This window comes from Empidonax traillii, unplaced genomic scaffold (genome assembly GCF_003031625.1).
Source record: "Empidonax traillii isolate 1590-97213 ecotype Southwest subspecies unplaced genomic scaffold, ASM303162v1 scaffold95:size1152806, whole genome shotgun sequence".
Classification (NCBI taxonomy): domain Eukaryota; kingdom Metazoa; phylum Chordata; class Aves; order Passeriformes; family Tyrannidae; genus Empidonax; species Empidonax traillii.
In genome coordinates this window covers 787,750-809,004 of record NW_020955288.1, presented here as the reverse complement: position 1 = coordinate 809,004, position 21,255 = coordinate 787,750, and the positions used below count along the sequence as shown (strand labels likewise).

At 39.3% G+C, this 21,255-nt stretch overlaps 1 protein-coding gene across 7 annotated transcripts in view; it reads right to left on the bottom strand.

The window, feature by feature from the left end:
* The window catches only part of ARNTL (aryl hydrocarbon receptor nuclear translocator like), a 52,756-nt gene that overhangs the window by 19,952 nt on the left and 11,549 nt on the right, over positions 1 to 21,255 (bottom strand). For 2 of the 7 annotated variants that reach the window (XM_027881799.1, XM_027881801.1), the window contains exons 1-7: positions 10,004 to 10,234; positions 7,244 to 7,367; positions 6,394 to 6,541; positions 3,396 to 3,416; positions 2,350 to 2,388; positions 1,962 to 2,003; positions 952 to 1,109 (exon numbers count right to left, since the gene is read on the bottom strand). In XM_027881799.1, coding sequence (XP_027737600.1) covers positions 952 to 1,109; positions 1,962 to 2,003; positions 2,350 to 2,388; positions 3,396 to 3,416; positions 6,394 to 6,533 — 400 coding nt within the window. In that variant the 5' untranslated portion in view covers positions 6,534 to 6,541; positions 7,244 to 7,367; positions 10,004 to 10,234. Of the gene's footprint in view, positions 1 to 951; positions 1,110 to 1,961; positions 2,004 to 2,349; positions 2,389 to 3,395; positions 3,417 to 6,393; positions 6,542 to 7,243; positions 7,368 to 10,003; positions 10,235 to 21,255 lie in introns of those variants that run through there. The other 5 variants (XM_027881802.1, XM_027881803.1, XM_027881800.1 and 2 more) reach the window with 4 other exon arrangements.

The following is a 21,255-nucleotide window of genomic DNA, read 5'->3' as shown; positions in this document are numbered from 1 at the left end:
GCATCAAAGACAAAAACAGCATTTCAGTGACATCATCTCACAATGCCAAAACCCCCAAACTGGCAACAAATGAGGCAGCTATTTATTGAAGAGTAATTCCTTTCATTCTATTCCCTTCATAAAGGTAATAAAATCAGTAACCACTGAGGTGTTATGAAGTATTAACCTAATTAAATCACAATGGCAGAAAAGTTAAACCTTTCAAAAACATCAGGATAAAGATGGGAGACACCAGTTCTCCTAGAAATGAGAACATTGGCTCTTTTTTTAAATTAGCTGCATTTGTATCTTTTCTCAGCAGTGTATTTCCTAAAGTCTTAAGCTTTCAATATCATCACCAATTGTACCCAAGCACTGGCTCACTCTGATATGAAGCTTTAGGACACACAGAGATATGCAACGCCTCCAACTCTTCCAAACCTGCATGTTTCCCTTCATGTGCTTGCAACAGAAATTGGTTTCCGAAGACTAAAATTGTAAAGACTAAAATTGAATTTTCAAATTGCTCTCCACTCTTTCGAAAGGTATGAACACAAAACCTTACAAGTCCTGTTGGAATATTACTCACACCTAAAATCCAGCCTCTCTATCCAACCAGTTTTGCACATTGCTTGCTTAGAGCTTAGAACCAACTGTGCACTGCCACTTAAGCCCTTTGTTCCCTCTCTCCACCTTCCTCAGCTGCCTTGGTGCTTTGGGGCCTGGTGACAACGATCACTAGGGTAGATGATGGAAAACTATTCTTTCCTCATCCCAGATTTTCCCATCAGAACAGGATATGAACTAGTAAGCTATGAACACTTGGCATCGAATGCTAAGAAGCAGGGAGACATCCTCCCAAAATGTACTGACTTGCTCCTTTTTGGTAAAAGGGCAAGAAAAGGAGAGGAAAAGCGTGGCATTGGGGAGATCACATTTTGGATCCTTCTCCTCCAGCCCCAGCCAACTCACCACGTAGTGTTTTCATGTGCTGCACAGCCATTCTCAGCACGGTGAGCTTGTCCAGCTTCCGAGACATCGCGTTGCATGTTGGGACCAGTGAGGCCAGTTCATCTATGAAACTGTTCATTTTATCTCTGCGCCTCTTCTCGATCTGACTGTGAGCCTCCCTGAGCAAGGAAGGTGGTGAAGGAAAACAGAAAAGCATGAGAAATAAAGCATGCTAAAAAATGCCCAAATCCAGCATGACAAAACCACAAATGTAACCTCCTTATGGTAATTGTTACCCTCTTGTCCTTGCGAGAAGGACACCAACATACAGAATTCTTCAGACCCTTTATGTCTGTGATTTGGGTAATAAGATAAGCAAGAGGCAAGGCTGCAGCACACGGTTCTAATTTATCAGAAAACATGCATAACTTTGGCCATACAGTACACAGTTCTGAACCAATTCACTAAACAGTGCCAAATCATCCAGAGGTTTCTGCTGCTGTGCACCACTTTTATCCTTAGCACTATACTACAGGAACGTACTAAATATTTAAAACTACTTTTTGCTGTGGCAATACAAGTCTTCTACTCATCCTATAGCTTTTTATTTTACGTATTTGAGATTCCTCTGAACCAAACTTTTCCTCATCAGAAAAATTAACTATAAACACTAAACAATTTAATTTGGGGTTATATTTTCCCATATTAAGTAAGACTCACTGTTAACACTTGTACAACCCATTAATGAGCCTCAAAGAAGCAAGATGAAGAATGTAACATTATCAGAAACATACTGGCTTCAATTTCAACACTAGTGAAGTGACTAAACCCAAGTTACCTACCAAATTAGCATTTTCACAAAACTACATGCAAACCTAATGGAAAATATTAGCAGTGCAGAGTTATGGAAAACTAAGGGGAGGCCAAAGTCAGAACAAAAATATTTTCAGGAGAAAAAACACATGAAAATAATTCATATATGGCAAAAAGCAAGAGATAATCCTTTTTAATATACTTCTTTAAAGCATTACCTTGCATTTTTTATTCTGCCTTGTTGGTCTGCATACTCCAGTCTGTTGAGAAACAACATCACAAGGTTACAATGCTGAAATTACTCAACCCAATTCTTTTAATGCATCTTACATAACTACTGATCCTCGTTAAAATCAGTTTTTTAGAATCTGAATATGTATTAAACCTTTCTAGAGAAAGAACAATATTCATAATACTATGTCTCAAAGTTTGGCGTTTAGTTTTTTTGCTTGTCTGTTTTACTTTGGTTTACAATCTTATGCCTTTATCCCGGCAAAGAAATAATTTGGGGCACATGACCACAATGACACTGAGAACAGGTATCCACAGACAGGATCCTATGTCAGTACTGTGGAACTAACATTTCAGTGACTGTATCACCAGTACCTTCCATGTTGGTCATCTTTATCTGTATCCATACCTTCCCTGCAGAGACAGAGCAAAAGCAACAAATCACAAATTCAGCAGGATTAGCAGAACAGTCATCAAACTGTCATAAAATTAGAATAAAGTATTGCTGTCATCTTTAAATCATAAATAAAAAATAAGAACACAAAAGCAACATAAAGTTGTGTGGTTTTTGTAATATTAAAGCATTTTCCTAAATTATTTGTGTCTCCTTCAGAACTAACTAAATGGCACAGTTTGATGTGTTTGACAGTAAAACATGCTGCAGTTCAAAGATTTCATCTGTTATAAAAATGTTTTTCAGTTAACTGGGGTGGGAGGGGGAAGGACATACCAAAGCAGCTATTTTTAAGCCTTCATCAGCACTAGCTCTACCACCCTGCATTTACTGGAGTTACAAGTTGGACCAGAGGTAGTTATCAAAGTGCCTTGCATAAAATTCACAAATTGTCCTGAATTGCTTCGTGCAGATGCTTGTGTGTTCTACACCCCAGTTTGCCTCACGGTAGTTGATTTTGGGATGGAAGATGGTTATAATCTAGACCAAAGAACCACTGGAGATGGCCAAATGTGCATGGAGAGAGCAAAAGACTGTATGAAACTACACAGGTATGTTTTAAACTGGTACGAATTTCAGCTTGCTTTTGTTTCAGCATGAAAGTAAAAAACAAAGAAGGCATGAAGAACAGAAGGGGAATAGAAGAGATCCCACTAATTTCATTTTAAGATTGTAACCATATGTACAAAAATAAGCAGGAGAGGAAAGTGTAAGTTTTCCCAGTTGTATTTAGTAAAAAAAAGTTTAATGACTATGACTGCATGTCTTTGGTTAGACTAAATAAGTAGGAAGAGAATGTTTTGATTTATATAAATCTCTACAACTGTGCTTAAATGGACTCTCTTAGGCCTGGTTTATTCTGTTTTAACTTTGCCTGCAAATTTTAAGTAAGTGGAAGGGAACGGTAAGGAAAAAATGCTGAGCAACTTTTTCGAGTGAAATGAATTACTAAAATATTTATACTTACTCAAAAGGAAAGCCATCGAGTCTGAAAAGAAAGAAAAATAGAGTACACCATATATAGGAAATAAGAAGAATGTCTTACATTTTCTGCTGAAATGCTCAAGTTAAATCATATTCTATTTGAAATGAAAGTACAATGAAAACAGGACAATAGCAGTGAGTGTATTCTAAAGAAACAAGCTTGTTCAAATTAATCTACTTCCTGAAAGAATAATTCTGCTTTTTAAGAAAAGATAGCATACTTCATGACACTTAATGTGGAAAAACTAGTAAAACAACTAACCTAAATTATGTTATGCAAATCATTGAGATATTGTTTCATCTTCAGAAAGGAAAGATCTGTGCTTTATGCGTGTTGTCCTTGTGGTTAGACAAATGGGATTTCAGAGGATTCTAAGGCCAGAAATAAAACATAAAAATAAAAATAAAGTATACCAAGTTTCTCAGTTTTTGATGGTGCTTGTCCAGCAGGACAGATGCACATTTTGCTTCAGTCAGTAGTGAAGTCCCAAGTCTGAACTTTATACAGACTTTATCATATCATAAGGAAATAAACCGAATTTCTACATGCACACTAACTGCTGGCATCACTTCAAGACTGTAAAGTGACCTGAAATAGCACTGAGGCTGTTTTATAAAAGCCTTATGAAAAAGTCTTCTCATTTCAGCCATTAACATACTAGTTATTTGTATTCAACAGTGGACATAAGCCTTCTTAAAAAGAAACATAGTAGAGTTTCATATATTTTTCACCACTCTCTTAGATCAATTATATTTTTGATTAGCTTTAAAAAGAAGTTTGAATAATGTTCAATGTTTTCTTCATGTCTCCATCTGAGGCCCGGAGTTACCATTTTAGCTGTGGGCTAAAAGCACTCCCGATGCTCACTATTAGACAGCACTTGTGATACCACCTTTAGCTCCGGAATGCTTGTTGTAACAAAATTCATTTCGGCCTTAAAACAACCCCAGAAAGCAAAATCTAAAAGAGGTACAAGGTAAGTTACAAATGCGTCAGGATAGTTTGTTTTCTTATCATATTTTATTTCAGTTGAAAACATTAGTCCTACAAAAAGAAATTAACAGTTTGTAGACCTGTGCATGAAGCCTTGGACTGTAGCGTTTGACTAAAACAGAACACAGTGGAGAACAGCCTTTGCTGAAGTGATAGAATGGGCTGGGCAGGAATTTTCCTGGAGGACTTGCAGGAGAAAGAATTAAAAGAGAGCTAAAAGTGCAGCTGATCAATACATTTCCTTGTACTTGGGAGCTGAACAAAGAACCACACTAAAACAGTTGGGTTCTGCCTTCCTTGCTCCCTGGCTTCACTGGTCCATGAAGCATAAAACTGGACACTGAGAAAATTTATGTAAAAAATAAATTAAGGCAGCAAAAGTTGAACAGTAGCATTTCTGAGCATTTGTCCATCCATCCATATATCAAGAGGAATCAAGGTAGTCGACCTTAAGTTCTAATTTAAAAGAGGAACATTTACTAGCCACCATTTCCTTTGCAACACAACATGACTTGTGGTATGACTACAGCTGTTGTAAACTTATTTCACTGAGTATTCAAGGAAACAGTGTTTTCACACATTTAAAAAAAAATGCACACAAAACCTAAAGGGCAGAATTATTACAAGAGCAAGGTGTCTTTTGGAAAAGAGGACTTGAGCAATGCTTACTACCTAGAAGAATAAAGATGGAGAAATCCTTTCTCTAGAGAAGAAGTTGCTAAGATTGAAGCTGCTCACTGAATTTTCTAGTAGTCAATTCAACCGGAGGTACTCATGTACTTTTCAAGAAGACTAAAGGCATGTTAGAGAAGGTACATATGCAGTATGTTTGTGGTCTTTAAAAAGTACATAAAGTTTTGTGCATAAGATGTCCTAAAAAGAAGTCCTATGCACAGAGAATGTAATTCTTAATTGTCAGGCTTGGCATGAAATAAAAATTCTGCCCCTCCCTGTAAAAGGAACTGCCAACACTACAAAGCCCACAGTGATAAAATCTGTGCTAAGTTACATAAAACCAGACTCTGTGGCCGTACGAATAACGGATGTGTCCATTCCCAAGCTATCCTGCAGCCAGACTTTATTAAGTTACAACACATAGGAGGTTTGCACAGTGACTTGGAGTAAGTAGGTTGATTTCGGTGTTCCTAGTGCTGGAGACATTGCACATTTGGAAATTTGGCAAACTCTACTAAAATATTCAATACCTAAAGCAGAGTTGGTGGCATTTCTTTCTATTTCAAACACCTGCCCCAGGAGAGAAGCTATGGCTTGGAAAGTGCTTCTGAGCACTGTTGTTAGCAAGCTTCCCTTAATGAGAAAGCAGCTTTCTTGAAATAAAGCCACATTCTACCACTGACTGAGAAGAAATCAGGTTTTTATTGTGTCAGGATTAATAGCCTACAGTTGAGAATCAACACAAGATTAAACCAGTTGATTAAATGAAAGGCATCTCTAAAGCTTTAAACCAGAGACTATTCCAATTCATATTTGACTGAGGGACCAGAATAGTTTCATCAGGCAAAGGCTGGCAGCACACTGATAGGAAGTGACTAAATAGGCAAAAAATAGGTGAAGAAAAGGAACAACTTCTAGTTTTGCTTCTGCTTTTCAATAAATTTATTACCTTCCCCCTCCACTAGTCAGACATTCTATTTCCTATGTCAACAGTCAATATAATCAAACCTTCACACTGTACATTCCATCAGCACTAATTTCACCCTCCCATCAGCCAAAAGTTTTTCTCCTCAGCCTTACCCCATCTGATAGCCCTCAATTCCAGCGGCACTGAGATGACAGCTTTATTTTAATTATTAAATAATGAACTTTCCTCTTAGTGCATAGCAGCTTTTTTCTTTATTGAAACCTTTAAGGCAGGTTGTCAAGAAGAGATTATTTAAAAATGGCTATATTACTATGGTCTCCCCCACCATATTGTTGTGTTACCACCTCTTTTTAGCAGAGCTAAAGCAAGAGAAATCCAACTTACTGATAATCGGTAGAGCTTCCCTTTCTTTTTCTATTACAATCCATTCCTGAAGTGCTAAGGGAACTGGAGATCAAGTCAGCAGGGTCTGGTGACATAAAGTCACTAATTGTAGAAGATATGTCCATCCTTTGGTCTGCCATTGGACTGTCTAACACTAGGGAAAAAAAAAAAACAACAAACCCACCAACCAAAAAACCACTGCATTAATATAAACGGAAACTCACACATATTTTTAACCAAAAAAAACTTATCTACAAATTTAGCATCCTTAAAAACTGTGAAAATCACGGTTTCTGTTATTTTCTTTTGCCATAAACCAGGTAATAGGCAATTTCTCCTTTTCCATATACCAATGTATTGAATATTGCACACAAACCATGACCATTCTCAAAACACATCACTCAACACAATTGTTTTTAAAGAACTGTCAGCATGATCTTTAACTAAACCAGGTTCACTCTTATTTTAACTGGCCAGCCAATTATTTTTACCTAACAGAAATACTGCTGACTAGGAACACTAGTTTTAGCGTGTCTCTCCATTCGAAGATCACATTATCAAAGTCCACAAGCTTTAAAAGTTATAACTCCACTGAATTTCATGGAACAGAATTCAGCAGATTTCCACAGAAATAAAACACCTCCATCGTAGCAGACTCCACAAATAAAAATCCTAATAACTCAATGATGGTCTAAGACTATTTAAAAGTACAAATTAATCTAATTGGCTTTTTCATCCAAAACACAGACTTTTTTAATCCTCCAGAATGCAAGTAATTATATTGTTGGAAGAAATCCTATAAAAAGTTCATTTCTAAATAGCATCAACTGTGAAACAGAGGAGTTTTTACCTGAAGGCCTGTCTTGGAAGCCTAGATCCACCTGAACAAAGATGATGATGCTCAGCCCAAAGCAGCTGATCACCTTAGAACTCTTCCATGCCTCATATTCTGTTGGTCAAATACTCTCAAAAACCTGAATGGGAGGAAAACCAGCAAGCTTAAAAAACAGCTTCAAAACAAGCTTGTTTAGAACAAATGTTTCAGACACAGTTTACAACAGCAATACATATTTCCTAGTCAAGGATAAAATATTCATTTCCTTATAAAGTATAGAAGCTTTATCCATCCATCAAAAGGGTTAGATGTTGGGATGTGTATCTCCAATGGACCAAGCTGTGGAACAAAAGAAATCTCTTCAGCATCCCTTCCATTTGGGCCCTGTTTATCATTCTTTGGTCTCTGCATAAACCCCTCTGCTCATAATCAATGATCACACAACCACAGCCATGAACACATCTGTTGTCAGATGATGACAGAACAACTTAAACTGCTGTCACAGTGCAAAAGACAGACTTATCCCTTCCCTCCTGACTGCCTTATTTTAAGGTGGCCAAAGCAGTAAGACGGTTTGGACTTGGCTTACTGTTTTATTTTTCCTGTAACAGCAGTTGGCATTTTTGAAGGACAGGGGTTAAGTGTTGTTCTATTCTGCAGGCTTCAAGTTTTATATAAAATCCACAGCTCATACTACAACTCAAGTCCTTAAATGTGTTTCCCAGCTATACTGTAAACTTAGTGGTTGGTCTGCAGGTGGATACCCTTCCCTTCCAGATTGCTCTCACAAAACAAGTTTTTCAACAAAACTTACTATGGAAGACTTAAAAATGTTCTATGTCTTCCTCCTGTAAAAAAACTTTGCAGGTCTATTGGATACATTGTTTTCTGGTTAATGCATCCATGAACTGCCCTTCCAACCTGTGACAACAGTAGAACTTCCCAATTACACAGAACAAGCAGCTCCCATGACACTCTCAGAAGCTCACAAGTCAAACAACCAGTGTTCTGTCAACATGACCAAATTATAACCAATTCTACTGAATCACATATACAGAACACGTTATAAGTTATAAGCCAACAGAAACCTCACAAAATCCAAAATCATTTGGTGTAACTTTCTGCAGTGCTGCCAAAATAGCAAATTCAGACATTCACAAGTGTAAATTATCTAATTCACTGGCCCTGTTATGATAATAAGTCAGGATTGCAGCTCTTCTTCTAAGGTTAGGCAGCTCACTGCTTACATACCACCAACTTCTGAACAGGATCACTGTTGTTCTAGAAGCAGAGCTTCTAGAACTCTCCTAGGGGCACGTTGTCTGTCTCACCCAACAACTTCTCTGTGGTACTTTCCCAAAAAACCTCCTTTTCCATTTTTGAGAATGTCTAGGCACATTGGTACACACATGTTAAGAGGCCAAAGCAAAAGTTCACTGACAAAAGCCAAATCAGTATAAATTTAAGTCAAACTATAAACTGCCATTGAATCCATAATCACACTTGTTTTACAAGGCTTCCATTCACACTCATACAGTTACTTGTAGACCAGGCCCTACTTTCTCCCTGTGTCAGCCTTTTCTCATTGTCTGCCTTGTCCCTCTTACCCAAAGCAGCCCAACAGCTTCAGACACGGTTATGTTACTGTGGGGTATGAGATTACTGCATCTTGCTTTATCAGTCAGACCACAGTCACTGGCCATGTCTCTGTGCTTGGTTTAGACTCAAAAACATTATCTCCAGCCTCACTTGATGTGCAGAAATTGGTTATAGCTAAACTTAGTGTGGCCCCTGGCTAAGCCCTATGAATCCAGTGGTAAGAGCACTGTCACAGCAAATGACTTATGATTCCATCTTGGAACCTGATACAAACCCCAAGCACAGCACAATGCACATACTAGAAACAAGCACTTCTTGAAATTTCTGACCCAACCATCCACAATTGACTTTCACAAGTTTCTGAACACTTCTATATGTGAGAGAACCTGTTGAACTCACATTTTACTGTTTTATATTTCATGGACCACTCAGACAAAAGGTTGGGATGAGCTGGACTTAACAAATTAAAAAGGGGGGGGAAGGGTCTCTAAGTTTAACATAGTCCTATCCCTTTAAGACTGCCTGCAACAGTCAGTATTTTAGCTTCATAATGAGAACACTGCACAAGTCAAAAAAAAAATTGTTGATCATCTCAAACAAAAATTTCAAATCAGTTTCACAGAAAAGAAAAATCTTGAAATCAAGTATCCATTCAACTGTGCTGCTATTTTAAATTATAACTATTTTGATAGTTCCAAAGCAGCTATTTTAAGTTTTGACCATTTAAGAAAAAAAAAAAAACCCATACATAAAAAGCAGAATTCTCAATTTCCTTTCCAGTCAGCCCTTTCTCTATCACCCTTTCTCTATCATGTCCCAAATGCTCATCCCAGTTCTAACAATCACAGTCCTACATTTCAGCATTATAGGAGCTAAGAACAACGCATGTCTCTTGAAATGAGGTTTAAAGTTAAGAAAATGTCAACCCAATGATCAGAGCAAAAATCAGCATGCCCCACTAAATAGTGAACAGCTCAGAAGTGTTTTGTTGCAAGGCTTTCCTAAAATTCTGGAAAACTGAATATTTTACTGTTTTTTCAGCCTCCAGCTGCTCGATGGCTAAAAAAAAAATTCTCTATGAGAAAGAATGCAAAAGTTACCCATATATTTCTAAGCAAAGTTCAAATCTTCCATTTATGATGCCAAGCCTGTTGCCAAAGTACTCCAGAGACCTACTTGAAAAAATGCCATGTAGTCCACTTCCTGATTAAATTCTTCTGTAGATGAGAATCAAATGATATTTTGTCATTGTATCGCATGACAGTTTCTCTCTACAGCCTGTTTGGGACTCTATTTCCTTCGGGATTCCCCTTCCTTGCATTCCATCTTTCTCCAATCTCCTGTAACAAGGCTAATGAGACATTAAAAAGAAATCTTACTGTTCATCCCTTGTAAAAAAAAAAAAAGTTAGATAACACGTGACCAGCTTAATCATGCAGCAAAGCTGATCACGAGTACATAAACACCTCTGAGCAAATCAAGGTCAGAGCTAAAGTAGGTCAACTACATGTGCCAAGCACCCACCCAGGAGTCAAGACCTCTTTACACAAGGCCCATCAGTTTTGGTTCCCCCCAGGCAATAGTCATCTATTTCCAACTATTCTTGTACAAGAAATGCAATTCATATCTTCATGAATCAGAAATGTCTCATACTTAAAAAGCACCATTTCGCAATGGCAGAAGAAAACTGTGGTGTGGTTTCCTGAAGAAGCAATTGAAAAGATACCCATTGTCCCTGTGTGTAAGGACTGAAGCAAAAACAGCTACAGAGAGGAAATCATCTAGTCCCCTTCACAGCAGCATTCCATTGCTAGAGTTCACTGTCACAGCATAAACTAGTACTAAACGGTTACTTATCTTCACTAACAGCACTTCAAGTGGTGCTGCAGATGTCTGGAGGCTCCAGATGCACATGGACTCAATAATGGGGGAGATTTCAGCTGCAAGAGTCCCTGTGATGATTTCAAGATGCAGACAGGCATACACACAGGCATGGCTGCTGCAAGTGACAAGCAATTCCTACATCAGAATCTTTATTATGGAATATTCCTTAGGCATCATAGGAAGATCTTTGAACTAAAGCAGTGGTATTTTCTTTTTCCTTCAGTACTTAAGGAGAAGCTGTCAGAATACTTCATATTTTCCCAAGACATTGATACTGTTTTGTTTTAATGGCACATTTGTGTCCCTTGAGCTCCCCAGTACTATTTGCAGGAACATTCTGTACTCCCAGAAGACAAAAAGCCCTGTGACTTCCTCTCACATGCAGATACATCTCACTTCATTCTCTGGAGCAAAGAAGCGATTTTACCCTAGTTTGCTTGTTGAGGTCTCCCTTTTACTACTCACTCATCAGCATGTTCACCAGCCCCTGATCCACACCTGAGCTCTGGAACTCCTCCTGACATCAGTAGTTCATGTTTCAACCCTGCCACACACACAGAGCAGTGATGCAAAATCCTCCTGCAGCTCCCCCAGCCCCTCACAAGAGGGCACAGGGAATCCCCTGCTCTGGGGAAGGCAGACACTGCTCAGACCACTGTCTTCCAACAGCTGCTCTCCATCTTTCCTGAGGAAAAAGTAGCAGGCTGGAGGGAAGCAGCCCATGAATTTAAACAAGCCACAAAGCTATGAGATAAACAACTTTGACATAAGGGGAAAAAGTCTCCAAGAAACAGAAGATAAACTCTACATGTAGTTTCTCAATAGATCAATATACTGTTCATGTGCTCTCCCACACCAAAAACACACGTTCATCAGCAGAGTCTCTGAGTAAAGATGGAACAGGTCATATCATGGCATCACCTCACAGTTTTCCAGACTGTCCAAGTGGCAACGGAGTCACAGGATAATATGCTGCATCTTATCTTGTAAGAACCCTGAGAATTCCAGATCAAGAGGGACCTCAGTTCCTATCTCTCCTTGTTTATAAGGGAAAGTACCTAAAACTTTTCCTTTCAGCTCCTTTAACAAAGGGCTTCTCTGTTGTCTCAAAACCAAGGATAAGTGGTAACTAAAACAACTTTTTTTTGTATTGAGGAGCTCAGAACTAGACCCAGAACACAGAAGTGTCTCAGCAGTGCTCAGTAAATGAGAAGGAACACTTGCCTCAGTCTGCAGGCAACACGACTCCTAAGGCAATCCAGGAGGCTGTTGGTGTTTTTTGCTGCAAGGGCATCACTGTCACCTCATCAGCCACCAAGAACTTTTCTCCCAAGATGTTTTCCAGCTGGTCAGTCCCTAACTTGAACTGGGACATGGGGCTTTTCCTCTCTAGGTGCAGGACTTGACATTTCCCTTTGCTAACTTCTTAAGGTTCTTTATAAGGTTCTTGGTGACCCTTTCCCCTGGCCTGTAGAGATCTCCCTGGTTGGTAGCACACTCATGAGGTGTATAAGTCATTCTTCCCTGGAGCTGTATTGTCTGCACCTCTAAGTATGGAGCTTCAGACACCATGGAAGGAAAGGAAATCAGACTGGTTCTTGAAAGAGAACCCAATAGATTTAACAACCTTCAAAAATCCCAGCTCATGCTCAGATAAATGCGTCCTTCGAGGCTGATCCAGTCCCATAAGAAGGCCTCGTGGATGGAGATATGGACCATCTCCACAGCAGGAAAGGCAAACTGGAACAAACCCAAAGCCAACCTATGTCACTTCGAAGAATCAAACCTGTTTAGATCTGTCTGTGCCATGGATGAAGCATTTCCCTCCCTGGCAGGGGACTGGTGTTTACCTCTGGTGATACAGCTAAAAGTCTAACACACAATGCTACAGAACAGCCACCATGTCTGGAGACTGACCTGTCTCAAGAATCAGCATCCTGACTGCTCAGATGATCCTCAGACACAGGAGATTCCATTTCCTCTCACATCTCAAGGCTGTTTGCCTCTGCACTTACACAGTGAATCCCAGCTGCAAGAGTGTTTCTAAAAAGTTTGCTAGTTTGCAACCATTATTGAAAGCTTGATCTGGTATAAGCTTCTCGTCAGCCAAGATTAGACTCTTTGAGATCTCGTTCTTTGAAGTGAGCTTATGTTGGCTTGCTCACATGTTTCATTTTGGGCAGCCATCAAAAGGAAACATCACAAGGGAACTAATCAAGCCCTTGTGAAGTGGTAGTGATGCACACTCTTGGAAATCAGTGCTAACATGTTGCTGTTACCAAAGGAATTTGGCCTGCTTCAATAATCAATCCGCCTGTACTCGTACTCCTTAGGTTTCAAGAAACTGCTTCCACAGGGGAAACAAAAAGGGACCTGCCTTTCTTGGAAGACCACCAGGTTTGAAGGGATTTCTAAAACTTCTATGCATAAAACAAACTATAGGCCCTCTACAGGCTTCTGGGAATAACAAGTACTAGTCCTCACACCACAGATACTGGGTATAACTGTACTGGTCCTAAAGGAATTCCTAAGCTCAGCCACAGTGGACAGAGAAAGATTAACCAGTGCTTCAGATGCCTCTGCTTGGAGCAGGAACCACCGAGTTCTGCCTCAGAGCTGTGCAAACATTTCACTGGGTGCCTTGTGACATTTTATAGACACACTGAGAACACCACAGGTATTCCAGGAACACATGTTGATATTTAATCTCAAATGTCAAGATGGATACATCATGAAGGGCTGTCACACAACCTGTGTAAGGTAACAGCAGAGCTGCTACGATGAGCAAGAAAAACTACACCAAGAATTACACCCAGGTATAACTATCAAAGATCCACTCTCAATCAGAAAACTTCCAGACTGATTTCACTGGAAACAGATATGACCAAAATAGAATAAAAATCAGTTACTCTGAGAACAGCTGCTTGTAGGAAAAGGACTGAGCTCAACATCAGAAGTGTTTTAATTATTTAAACAAACTCAACAAGCCCAAACCAACATATTTTAAGACAATGCTTCAGAAATATTGTTCAGTACAGCACCCCTGAATTCCTGTAATATGTTTTATCTATATCTATATAAACAGATCTATAAATATAAATACATATATCTATATATATAAAATTACATTTTACATTAAAATGACATTACATTTTACATTAAAAATGTGAAACTTACATCTTAACTAAAAATTTTAAAATTACATTTTAATTAAAAATAGGGTCCACTGATGTTAAATGCTGGTGAATTCATAACATCTATCTTAGGATGTTGTATTTAATTCTCATTTATTCCAATCCTTCAGAAGATTTTGTGTATGTGTGGGAAGAAACAAGGTATTATATTTTCAACACTGGGGAAGATGAGAAGACTTAAAATTTACAGACAAGAGAAACTTTAAGTCCTTTGGTCCAGTTATCTAATTCAGCTCATTTAACATCGAAATCAATTATTCTTTTAGTAATGTCAGACCCACAGCTAAAGTAGAAAAAAAACCAAAAAACAAACAAAACCAAACAACAAATGAAATCTCCTCCCTCAGTTATTCAAATAAAAACTTAGTTGAAGTTTTCAGGTTCCAATCCAGGTCCAGCCTCCAATACATGAAGAACATACTTGTTTCACCACCGAATGCAATCCTTTTCATCACCCCTAAGCCATCCCAGGGGTTTTGGAGGGGGTGAGAGGAAGGGGGGGGGGGGTGAAAGACAGAGGGAAATCCATCCTATCATGTAAGTAAATCAATTATCCATCATTAATGGGCTTCAAAGTAAAACCCAAATCAAAGTTGTTGTTGATTTCTTCAGTAGCTCACGTACTTCCAGTGCGCTTTGATGAGAAAGACACACCCAAACCCAAAAAACAACAAAAACTTTCTCAACTGAGGAGCCAGTGGTTCTGTGAAGTCTCCCAAGTTGAACACATTATTTCTGATCTGTCAACAAAATGTCGTCTCTTGTGCTGCACTGTAAAGTCGCCTTCAAAGGCAGAATTTTTAGAAAATTAGAAATTTCTGCATAAGAGGACTGTACACAACTCGGACTGACATTTCCGGAGCAGGAGAAGCACACAAGATAACAAGTAGGCAAGCTCCTTAACTCACTCCTCATGTCACACCAACAGCGGGAAGTTACAAACCAGCACATCTGGAACTCACAGCTGGGAATGCCCACTTTTTGCACTTTTCGCACTTGCAGTCTAAAACATTCAGTTTTCTGTTTCAAGATTTCATCTGACTCCTAAATATAAGCACCAGTTTCTAGCAGATGGATGCTTCAGACACAAGTTTTAAAGATATTTTAACCCTTTAGTTACCCAAAACGAGTAAGTAAGTTTCACGCAGTAAATATTTAAATTGATGAAAAGCCCAAATCCCAACTGTTCATCGTAAATCTAACTGTGATATGATCTGGGCAACTTTAACTTCCTTACTGCGGCTCAGCAGAGCTCCTACATCCTCACTTCCTGTAATTCATAATCTGCAAAGTTGCCTTTAAATGGCAGGAAGGCAAAATCCTCTCAGAAGTTCCAAGAAATGCACCTTTTAAAAGCAGCAGTCTAGCAAAACACTTCCCCATTTAGCCCAAAGGAAGAAGCTGTATGTCAGATCCCACTCTAACACCCAGTCTTATCAGTGACTTGGCACATCATGGAACCCCATCCAGGGCTTTTTCCTCAACCTTATAACTAATGCTTTTACTTTAACATAACCTGCAATGGGATGTCTAGATGTAAATATTTCGCATGAGAACAAGCTTTAACTCGATTGACTCTTCTCACTGCCAAAGCACTATTTTTGTACTTCATTAGTTACTCCAGCTTCAAGTCACCAAATCCTTCTTGGCTTTCATCAGGTTTTCACTTTTCTTCTCCCCTTCTCTTACTGGAGCATTGTAGACATCCAAACTAGACACAAAATTCAAGCCCTGGCATGACTAATACTATACAAGCAGTATTTTCTCACTTGACTTTTAAAGTTTATGAATTATGGGATGTTAGCCATTTCTCAGCTGAATAGGTTGAACCACTGCACACTTCCTTTAGCCTCTGAAGTGCATTTATTAAGGTGACAATCCAAGTTTCCCAAGCTTTGTTTTGAGCTGAATCACCTGATGCAAACAGATACTGCTACAGTTGATTCTGTTTTCCAGTCACATTATTACTACAACAAATCCAAAGGCACTTGGCATGTGTAGACCTTTCATTCAGAGATCTACTGCTGAAGTACACCTAAATGCTTTGTATCTTCAGGGATCAAAACACTGACAAAAAAGAGCAGAAATATGACAAGAAGGAGGTTGGTTCTACTTATAGGTGGCTCTACTTATAGCTGATACTTTCATTTCCAGTTTTTGCAGACTCCCTCTGGTCCTGCTGAATTCCATCTCTGCCTGGAAGGAGCCATCCTGGCTCTCAGCACTGCCAGCCCAACAAAGCAAAGCCAACAGGCTGTCACTTCCCTTTCCATCCTAAAGCAAGCCCTGGGAAAAGGAAAATACTCTCACCCTGCCTGGAACCAAGCTGGGGTATTCCTCACTCCAGCTGCCTCTCTACAGTTTCCTCTAGCCCACATATTCCTGACAGGTTCCTTTTTCCCCACTGGTTTTCTTAAAAGCTTTTTTGAACTTCACACAAAATCAGCTGTCAAACACAGATGCATCACACGCATATGCACATCAATATTTTTTTCCTTCAGACTATCTCAGTACCACATTAGAGGCTCAGATTAATTTTTGTTCTCCCACTACACCACTGTTTTTTGGATAGGAGGACATGACAGCTTTTTGTTGAGCATATAGGAATCTGCTAAAAAAATAAATCCAAAGAGCATACAAAGATGGCATAACTACTGTATGTGTTAAGTCAACAAGTTAATGTGTGGAAATAGAGGAATTTACAATTTAAATTTATTTACAGATTTCAGATTTTTAGAAAACAACCTCTCCCCGCACCCACTCATGGAAATCACCTCACCTTACACCTGGAATCCCTTTGCTGGTGGAGCAACAATAAACACTGACATAAATAAGCTCAGTGGGTTGGTTTCCTAAAGTCATACTGTTTGCCAGTTATATCCAAATCAAACCAGTGAAAACTGTGACAATTCAGCCCTCCTATATTTTATGGAAAACATGTAAAGACACAAACATGACGGAAAGGTACACATGCCATTTTCAGTCTTGTTGAAGTAACAACCTCCCCCATTCCTGAAATCCAGGTTTTTAAATGAGCCGTTTGCTGCTGAGGCTGAGGAAGGCAGCATTTTTAAGCTATGACAGCTCACACTGGGGCATTATTTGATACTCTGCTCCTCAGAGAGTCACACAAAGCACTTGGAACTGCAGCAGTGGTGGATATGAGAAGTAGGGCAAGCTCCCCAGACCCCCTGGGCCATCACTAATATTGATACAGCACGTTGTGAGCAGAATTGCTGTAGCTGATGACTCCCCATCCAGCCCAAAGCAGTTCTTAACACTGCTGCAGAACAAGGCAAGTGGAACAGCAGGACAGCTCCCTGCAGTCCCACAGCAGACTTCCAGCAGCTTCCAATGACTGTGAAACCAAAATCATGACTCAAAGAAACCCTTTAACAGGACATTAAAAGTACAGTTAGATGTGTCATCACACCATACAGTGAACTCTAGAGTGACATCCTTCTACTACAGCATTAACTACTTCTTATGTTTCCTCTTCTCTTGAAGAAACTAATTTCTGTGCAATGCGACATCTCCAAGGTGAGCTCCAGATACCCTACAAAACACACTAAACACAGCATCTAGGACATTTTTGTTTCTGAGGCTTTCAAAGTACAGCATTCAAAGTAAGACTTGGTGGAGCAAATCAAGTGATTGTTCAGGGAGAAACCACACAAAACTTATCCCTGTCTTTTACATTCATGTGCACAGTGGTAAGGACCTCAGTAACAGCTGTATGGCTTAGAGAAAGTTGTATTTGTCTAGCTTAGGATAAGCATGAGATAGTTGAAAACCTCCCAGCACAGTTCCACAAAACAGCTGATATAACATCTTAGTGCCAAAGGGAAGCCTTTACTCCCTTTTTTCTTCTCTTGTCACTCTTCCTCCAGATTTCCCTTCCAGTACTCCAGCAGAGACTTTTTTGGAGTCCCCAGAGCCTGTCCGTACTGTGTGTGTTGAATTCATCAAGCTGAATAAAAACTTGACAGAAAGCAATGTCTTCTGGGGGGTTAGAAATCTCAACCCTCTTGCTGAAAGGTCAGATGATACCCAGGAGCAGCTCAAAGCAAAGGGATGAGACGTGTCAGAAGAGGGGATAGGGTAGAACAGCCCCTTTCAACAACAGTAGGTGGTCACAGCCTTTCTGCACTTTCAAGATATTTACAGCACTCCTGCAGAATTTGTTTTCAACATCCAAATCCCACCATGGTTTGAGCAAGACAAGGTGTGCTGAAAACTTTACACTGATCCACACCTGCACTGTGACATTTTCACTGCTCAGGAGTTTGCCCGTTTGTGAATGACAAGTTGTGAGCACACAGACACAGTGGAGGAGTATTTCTATCCACTCTGCCGTCACTGCTTCAGTGGGGGTATAAGCTTTTTTTTCTTGAGAAGGGCCTATAGCAGTAGGAAAGCCCTTTACAGAAATGCTGATGCATCATAGTCCCTTTTTGTGCATCTATATATTAATGCTGATGTTGTGAAACACCAGATTTCCAAACCTGAGAATTCAGCTGCCAGAGACAAAATTGGATGCAAGCCTCGGACTTGCATTTTCCAAGAGAGGCTTTTAAATCTATGATTTCTAACTTAAATCAACCAAGTTTGAATGAGTACTTCTACATTACAATTGAAACTGAAAAGGCATTTTAAAATTGCTGTTGTATTTAGAACAAAGACGCACATTCCCAAATCATGACAGCCCTTACTAAAGGCAGAGGAGTGATATGGGAACACCAGGAACTCACTTAATAGGGTCCTTATGCTATGCAGATATCTTGACTGTTACAAAAAAAAAAAAAAAAAGAAAAGAAAGGAAATACAAGTGGGGAAGAACAGTGTGTAACCCACACACAAAAAACAAGAGATTAAAAATCCTTCCAAGACCAAACATGGGCAATTGAGGAAGAAAACTTGTTCAGAAAAAAAGCCACCACAACAAACCACAGCCACACACACCACAAAAAGACTCATCATAAAAATGAAGGCTGCAGGTTTGGTTTATTTTTTTTTAATGATTGCTTGTGCTTGGATCAAAGATCCACCCATGCAACATTCCCCTTCCCTTCACAAGGAAGAGGGGATACAAAACAGAGCCAAGGGAGATCTGATTAACAGTTGCAAACAGAAGTTTTTCCAACCCATTATTTTATTTCGAAAGAGAACATTCCACGACCCACGCAGCCTCATCCCAGTGGACCTAGGAAGGATCACTAGACAGTCCACATTCCAACGCAAAAAGCTTAAGTAGGTTTAGATGATCTTATTTCCGCAAGTAGGAGACTTGTGCCAAATATTAATAATGCAGTCCCTTAGTTACCACTTACAAATGCTCATAATTATTTACAGCTCCTGAACAGTACAGAGGATGGCTTGGATATCATCCAACAAATCCCCAGCAATTAAATTTATTAGAAAATGGAAAACTTTCTAATTTTACTCAGTGGAACAAGACAGGCAATGAGTTCTGCTTAAAGAACAATGAAGTGAGTTGATACTCTTCAGCTTAGAAAAGTTAGAGGACCAAGGTCTACAAAATCATCAAATATTGCAGGGACATCCAACAAAGCTTGGCTGAAAAGCTCAAAACAACACAGCTCTTCCCACATGAGGTGGAAGGCTCTGGAAACTCCCTGCCAGATAACAGGAAGATTGGAAGTCCATGTGGTTTCTGCAGAGACGGAGGACCAGTTGAAGGACAGGAATTCTGCAGAGGGTTACCACCACATCTGGCTTGGGAAGTCCCTGAGCTAAAAGTAACTGTTGGCCCTAATCCTGCTCTTTATCAGGAGCCACTCACAGCCCTGCTCCAGACAGGACTCTACAGGAACTGGATTTTTGTTATGGCAACAATGGTCACTCTTGCCTTCTTTCAGTATTAGAAATTGAGATGATGTTCTTTTGCTAAGCATTCAGAGAAACTTCTACTTACAAGTATGATATATATGGAATAGCCATAGGGAAAGTGCAAAATATACAACATCCTCAAAAAACTCTTCTAGGTCCCCTCCGGGGATTAACCCACTTGCAGATAACATTGTAACACCACTCAGCACCATCTGGAACATTTAAACTAAGTCAGTACACATTAGGAGTTTAGCAAGGCCAGTGTAAAAGCTCAGCTAATCAGAAAAAAAAAAAAAGCCTAATATAGGAAATCAACTTTCACAAGAGGAATTTCAAATCCAGTTTAGACAGCTGAGTTCCTATGCAGCACCCAGAAACAATAGTGCTGAGCAGGGAGCCATGTAAAAGTCAGCAGGCACAAACCACCCAAAACAAATACTCGGAATGGCAGTCCCTGCCTCACATTGCCAAGCACTTCAGTTCATACACACGTTTCTCCACTCACCTCAAGTCTTTACTACAGTAGGAAATTAAGTTTCAAATCATCAACTAGAGATAACAATTATCTTATTTAAAGAGGCCAAAGGAGCCAGCAAAGCAGGGAAACCGTTCCAGGTTTCCAACTATTTCCAGCCATTAAGGTTGGAAAAGACCTCCAAGTTCATCAAGTTCAACCTTTGACCTCCGACTACACATGAGGAAAAACCCAACTAGACAAATATGCTCAGAACGGAAAAGAATCCCATATTTCAGAGGATTATGTACTAAACAGTAGATATAAATATTTTTTTCTTTTTTCTTTTTTTTTCTGCAATGTTCACTTTAGAACAAGGTCTACAGTCTCATGCACTATCTTGCCCTGACTTTAACAGAGAATTACATACCCTTCTTGTATGTGTTTTTTCCTCAGTCACTCATCTGGTGCTCAAATGCCATGTTTTTTAAGGATATCTGCTAGAGTCCCTTCAGCTGTCTTGAAGGGTTCTGTCTCCTCTTCCATATGCACTGAATTTATTCTTTGCCCCTACACGTACGAGCTTCATTTATATTTAACAAATTCTGAAGTAACTGACTAAACTGAAAATTTTTACTTTGAATAACTTAACTGACAAATGTAAATGTCATTATCCTCCTGTTAAACCAAAACATCTTTGTTTTCCTAAAGATGAGTATCAGCTCCTTAGGTTTCTCACCCTCTTCTGCCTCCCTCAAGTATCAGTGTCTGAAATTTTCTTCACATACAAATCATTGGTATTAAAACTTGATATTCTTATGTCAAAATAGAGAAGTGTTACGTTTTGCTGCCTTCAATTAATAAGATTACAGACCAAAAGTGAGGTTTGCTTTGCTTTTTAGCATCGCTGAACAAAACTCTTAGGTATTACGTTGTATCTATGCCTTACAGAATAACAACATAAGAATCCTCTGTAATATTTTTAACCTTTTAACTCTTGTTTTGCTGCAAGACCCTCTATAGATAGTCCCCTCCTCTCTGTTACA